A 6,924-nucleotide genomic window follows, 5' to 3' on the forward strand; every position below is an offset into this window, starting at 1 on the left:
ATTTGCTCTTCTTTTACCCTAAGAACTCCTGACAGTTGCACATTTTCTTTGTTAGTTTTACCATTTCTTTCATCAGAATCTTTTACCGTTCGTTTTAACTTCTCAAAATTTTCTGAAAGTTGACGATTTTCATGAATTAGCTTTTCGTTTTCTTTCCAAATTCTTGCTACGTCATTTTTATCTTTTTCAATTTTCTCATTTAATTCTTTTGATCGTTCATTTGAAGCTTTTAACATTTTATCACGGTTCAAGATCTGATCTTCAACGTCTCTGACCCTTTTTGTCAGCTCTTCAGTCTTTTTACTGCTGAGGTAAGCAAGTGTACTACAAACCTTGCAGTTTTTTATGCAATTTTTGCAGTCGCTTTCAGTTTTAGCTTTCTTACCTGACTCATTGATTGCATCATTCTGACTGACCTTGCTTTTAGACTCAGTTCCAGAACCAGAAACTGCCTCTAGCTCTTTTGCAGTAAGTACTTTGTCACCCATCTTCTTCAAATTTTCAGCAGTAAACTCTTGTGACGTGTCAATAATCCCGTCATCAACTTTCTTTGTTTGTGGCTTTTTCTCCTTTTCTTTTTCTTTCTCTTCTCCACATCCCCACCACAATCTCTAATTTGCTTCTTCTTCTTCAGCAATTTGCTAGATGAGAGCATCAACACTAATGGAATCTGGATCAACAGCAAGGATCAAGGTAACATTCTCTATCAGCATCCCATCTCTTCGCCTTCTTAGCTTCTTTGAATGTATGATAGATTCTGCTCATCCTATTTTGAGCTTTCATCCTTCTGTTGACAAATTTTTCTTCTTTTGTTCTGTTGTCTTTGAAAGGAACAATTTTTGTCACAAACGCATAGCCCACTGCATCCTCTTCTGGTAGCAGTTCACTCCAATCGAAACCTTCATCATCATGAATAACAGCAAGAGCTCTTGATTTTTCTTTGGAGGCATCTTCAAGATGCTTCATTCTGGGAGGTTCAGATTTGTTCTGATGATAAATTGCTCTTTTGTAGTAATCTTCACGAAATGGATTTGCAGTATCATCAGCAGGTGCGTTTCGACATTCACGTTTAAAATGTCCCTTTTGTTTACATCTGAAGCACGTGACTTTTGATTTATCAAAACCAAGTTTTGTGGAAGGTCCGCCAATTGAATGTCTTCCAGTAATTTCCATGAACCTTTGTGCTCGTCGGACCGCACTAGCCATACACCACCTGATATCTATCAACTCCATTTCTTCTGGGTCGATCTGATCATAGTCCTCCTTGGTGAGGTTAGTGTTTCCGATTTTACCTGCAACAAGACTCTCGTATGATTCAAGGACAGATGCTAAAAACACCATTTACTGTTTTACGGATTCCTCACTAAAGTTTTGTGCATTCTTCAGATCCACATCAATATTACATTAGAACAAATTCTTCGAAGCTGACTGACTTGAAGTAGTTGACGATGAACCACTATGAAAACCACTGCTTGAACTCTCTTGATTTGATGTGTTAGAATTTTCAGCTGAGAAAGTTGTCTTAGGAATGATTGACTTTGCATGATTTCTTGATCTCCAGCTCATGACTCTCCAGTCTTTCGATTAACAGATCAACCGTTAGATCTTCCGACTTGATTGTGTTCTTCAGCATCAAAGCAAAGTATTGCCAGTCTTTCTCATCCGGCAAAGAGTCAAACATCTTGAGTATATATGATTCCGTGTCTTGCCAGCTCCATCTTCAAATGCCTGAATCTTTCAATCATCTTAGAAACAGATTCATTTTTCAAACATCCAAACAAGTCAAACTCTTTTCTTAACAACTTCTTTTTGTTTTTTTACTATCTCAGCACTACCCACACATTTCACTCTCAGTTTCTCCCATAGATCTTTTGCATTTATGTACTCAATCAACGATATTATGTCGTCTCTCACAGACTGATGAAGCAATGCAATGCACTTTTGTTCAGCAACAAAACTATCTACATCTTCAGTGCCTTCTATATTTTCATAATCCGATCTTCCCATATTGAAACCATTCTTCATGCTCTTCCAGCTTGGATACGCAAACGCTTTTAGCCATTCTTCAAACCTTTTAGCCCATCTATTGTATTCTTCAATTACCATCAGTTTGGGAGGTTTGTTGTACGTCCCCATAAGCACTTTCCACACTCAAAGCATCAGAAAGAGTTTTCTTCGCACTCGGATTTGAAACGTTTTCATTTGCGTTGTTTGATGTATCATCTCCTGTGTTTCCCGTGAAAGCAAACATATCACTGAACGGATTCATAAACTCATCCATCTTCACGTATCTGAAACAATCAACAACCACTTAAAAAATTTTTGATTTTAACAAAAACAATTTCAAATGAAATTAGTTCAAACGAAATTAGAACAATCTTCACATGAAAATAGATTTTCACGCGAAATAGTCTTTCAAACGAAATTACCGACTCAAACGAAATCAGAGTTTTCACACGAAATAGTGTTTTCAATCGAAATTACCAAGCGAAATATAATTTCGTGCGAAATTAGCTTAAATTCAAACGAAATTAGCTAACTTGGTGCGAAAATAGTGATTTCGTATGAAATCCTCAAACGAAATCTAATTTCGTGTGAAATTAACAACAATTTCAAACGAAATTAAGCACAATATGTAATTTCGTGCGAAATTACAGTTGACAATTTCGTGCGAAATTATGATGACATCAGCATGTCGGCCACCATTTTGTCAAATTGGTCTAGTTTTTGTTCGAATTTTAGTCCAATTCTTTCAAGGATTAGTTAAAACGATGTTTTACATGATATATGTGAAAATTAAGCCATTTTGTCCGTTAAATCTTGTTTAATTTTGAAAAGAATGAGTAGAAGTGATGAAAACAAGCTGAATTGGTATGAACTCTTCGTCCTGAGCTCTGATACCACTTGTTGGATCGTCGTGTGACCCTAACGAGTCAATCAGAAGAGTTATACATCAATATCAGAGGCGGAATCAGTGTTATTGACGTGAAACAGCTTGATTCTCCTTAATTATCCTTTTATTAATGATTTCAAAGCAATTCTGATCGTTTGACAAACTGGCAGCACCTCGGCTCTGAAATCAAGACCGTTCCAAATGAATCAGTAGGTTGGGTATTTATAGGGCAGGTAATTTCACATGGAATTACCAAGCGAAATTACTTTCAAACGAAATTACTAATTTCGTGCGAAATTACCCATTAACATCCAAAACCTGTTTTCCGACCTGCTGAACACTTGGTTTATCCTATCTAGACACATGACTTGATACAAGACAAAGTTAACAGATATCTATGCACCAACACAAGTGTTTTACAACTGAAAGCTATGAGTGTTGTGAGAGTTCTGGTTCGTAGTGTATGCGAGAGTGTGTGTAATTGTGTAACCTAACACTTGATCAACCCATTTTGAATAAGCCTAACAACTTAAGTCCAAAAATCTCACGTTCAAGCCCCATGACCATTTGTGGAAATAGCACGTGCAGCATCTTGAACGAATTATTCCTGAGATTCCAGCTAAGACTCAGTCCACTTCGTCAATAACCTGTACATGAATATTAGAAAACATCAAGAACAATTGTTAGAAATCACAAGTAATAATAAGGATCATTGATCCTCTGAGTCCCTGCACTATCCGATAAGGATAACTGATCCAGGCAACACCTCAGGATGTATGCTCCATAATTATAAAAACCTATGCCCTAACACAAGCAAGAGTCGTCGTATAATATATGAATAAACAACCCACTTATGTAATATATGAAGTGGATCATGGCTTGTGTTTCATCAACTTCCTTTTCCATGTCGATAAACGGGAGTTTGTATGGGTTTTTTAAAGGGAAACGGGGATTGAGACAGGGAGACCCAATGTCCCCGTATTTATTTACGTTGGCGATGGAAGTTCTCACGTTGATCCTTCATAAACAGGTTTCTTTATCGTTGGAATATAGGTTTCACAATAAATGTGAAAAACAAAGAATCATTAATCTCTTCTTTGCCTATAATTTGTTCCTTTTTGCTAGAGGTGATCATAGATCTTCTAGAGTTGTCATGGAAGCTTTAAATATTTTTAAGAATATGTCAGGTCTTGTTCCGAGCATGACAAAAAGTACAGCTATTTTTGGTAATGTGGCGGATGCTGTGAAGCGTCGTATCCTTAGCATCATGCAGTTTGAGGAGGGGAAATTACCTGTTTGGTATCTTGGGGTTCCCTTAATATCCACTCGGTTACATTATAAAGATTGCAAAAGGCTTATCGATAACATGGATGCTAGAATAACGGATTGGAAGAATAAATGTTTATCTTTTGCGGGTAGAGTTCAGCTGATTCGGTCGGTGCTCTCGTCTTTGCATGTGTACTGGGCTTCGGTGTTTATCCTTCCCAAACGGATCACGCTTGAGCTGGAAGATAGAATGAGGAGGTTTTTGTGGTCTCAAGGGAATGAAATTAAGGGCTAAGCGAAAGTCAAGTGGAAATCGGTGTGTATGCCTAAATGTGAAGGAGGTTTGGGAATTAGGAGGGTGGGGGATATGAACAATGCTCTCATGTCTGCTCATATTTGGATTTACTAACTCATCGGGAATCCTTATGGGTTAAATGGATACATTCGTATCGCATTAGGAATAGAAGCTTTTGGGATGTCCCGGTTAAGAATAATATTACATGGAGCTGGAGGAAAATGCTCGGGATGAGGCCTATGATACGGGATCATGTCTGGATTAATGTAGGGAATGGAGCCAATACGCGGGTATGGTTTGATAAGTGGGATGATGTGTGTCCAATTAGCTCTATTGTTACGCCGAGATTAATAGCGAATGCAGGGTTCAATATGAATACAAAGTTGGTGGATGTGTATGTAAATGGCGAATGGGTATGGCCTATATCTTGGATTACTCGGTTCCCTATCTTACTTTAATTGCAGGATATAAGTCTTAATCAATCTCGACAAGATAAGGTGGTGTGGACATCTAGAAGGGGGCACCATTCTGAGTTTAGCGCAGCTACGGCGTGGGATGATCTTCGGGTTGGTCAGGATGAAGTCAACTGGGCGAAGGTGGTGTGGTTTCCTCAGGCGATTCCTCGGCACTCGTTTATTATGTGGCTTATTGTTCAGAAAAAGCTGAAGACACAAGATGTGATCAGAGGATGGAACTCTTCGGATAATGCAAATTTTAATCTTATGTGTTGCTCGTTGTGCACGTCAAAGCCTGATTCTCATGAGCATCTGTTTTTCGAGTGTGGGTATGCTAGTTCAATTTGGAACGGAGTTAAAGAGAAAGCTGGTATGAGTTCTATCCAAAATAAATGGGATTCGATTCTTGATTTTTTGGTGGGGAACGCGACGTCTACTAAGGCTACCCATATTATAGCTAAGTTGGTTGTTAGTGCGACGGCTTACTTCGTTTGGGAGGAGAGGAATAGAAGACTATTTTCTACTAAGAGGAGTGCGGATCAACTTGTGGAGGTGATTTTATCTACAGTGCGATTAAAGCTCCATACTATGAAGTTCAAGACTACTATTCACACGGTTCGGGTTTTGCAGGAGTGGGCGCTGTCGCGTGGGCTTCTGATAACGGATGACGATTGTGGCTGATTGTAGATTTGTGTCTTGAGTTAATGTGATGTCTAATCATCTAGTTCTTTTTGGTGTGTTTGTTAACGCTTGTTTTTTGTTTGTTGCGTTGTTTACTCGAGTATGGCATGTCATACTTGAGAACTGGGGGTGCTTTGCCTTTCACTTGTTTTCTTTGGTTTGGTTGATATAAAATTTATCGGGGTAACCCTTTACCCAAAAAAATGTTAATATAGTTATTTCAAAAATATGAATAAAAAAACATTTTGTATCTAAATGTTACACATGGTGTAAAAGATAAATTCGTGTCGATGGTGGTTCAGGTAGACTCTTAACGTGAGAAATGCAGGAAGGAGAGTGTTGTTAACAGGTTTTTACATATCGTAAAAAATATGTATGGTAAAAAATGTGTTACACTGGGTTTTCAAGGACCTACAACTTTTAGTTTCTAATTTTATTATTTCAACAGTAAGTTATATTACATTTGCAAAAAAAAAAAAGTTACACTGTGTTTTCACACGTTTATCCAACTCAACAGGGTTTCCAATTAGCCCTCATCTATCTATAATATAATATAATACATTAATATAAATGAGAACAAAAACATAATTTTACATAATTAATTTTATTATTTAAGTAATTAAATTTTTTTATAACATATTAAACAATTCTTTAAAATAAGGGTGTGAATTTCTATCACGATTCGAAAACACAGCATGAACCTAACACGAAATTCACGAGTTTGGATTTTATCTAAACAAGTTCAAGTCAGTTTTAGGTTGAACCTGCGAACCCGTTTAGCTAAATGGGTCGGGTTCGTGTCAACTTGTTCGGGTTGGCTGGTTGACCCGTTTAAACCATTTATATTATATTTTATTTTTTGCGATATCTTTCATGTCATAATTTACATTGGTTGTGTATTTTATGTCATAATTTTAAATGGAAAAAAGGAAACTAATATAAGATTTGATAATTAAAATGTAATTGTATTATATAAATGTGTGTTTTTTGTAGTAAATTATAATTTTAATATATTAATTTGAGAAAAAAAATTAAAATAAAAAAATCGGGTTGAATGAGACTTGTTCGGGTCAACCCGCGAATATTTGTGTCGTGTTCGGGTTCATTTGTATGACACGATTTTCAGGTTCAGGTTGTCTTTGGGTTAGTCTAAAATTTCAGGTTTAGGTCGAGTTGAAACCATCAACCCGTGAACAGGACCCGCTTAGCACCACCTACTTTAAAACATATTGAGTAAATTACACTCTTCGTCCTTTATGTTTGTATCGAATTGCAGTAGATGTCCTTTAACTTCAATAATTACAGTGAGAGACCTTTTTTTAACCATTACACTC

General features: G+C 37.0%; 1 protein-coding gene across 1 annotated transcript; it reads left to right on the plus strand.

Moving 5' to 3' along the window:
- Positions 1-3,767: 3,767 nt before the first annotated feature.
- LOC110868702 lies at positions 3,768-5,590 on the plus strand. The gene is made up of 3 exons (XM_022117967.1): positions 3,768-4,417; positions 4,618-4,867; positions 4,919-5,590. Exons 1-3 carry the CDS (start codon positions 3,768-3,770, stop codon positions 5,588-5,590), a joined length of 1,572 nt encoding a protein of 523 aa, XP_021973659.1.
- Positions 5,591-6,924: the final 1,334 nt, after the last annotated feature.

The sequence above is a fragment of the Helianthus annuus genome, chromosome 1 (genome assembly GCF_002127325.2).
Source record: "Helianthus annuus cultivar XRQ/B chromosome 1, HanXRQr2.0-SUNRISE, whole genome shotgun sequence".
NCBI lineage: Eukaryota > Viridiplantae > Streptophyta > Magnoliopsida > Asterales > Asteraceae > Helianthus > Helianthus annuus.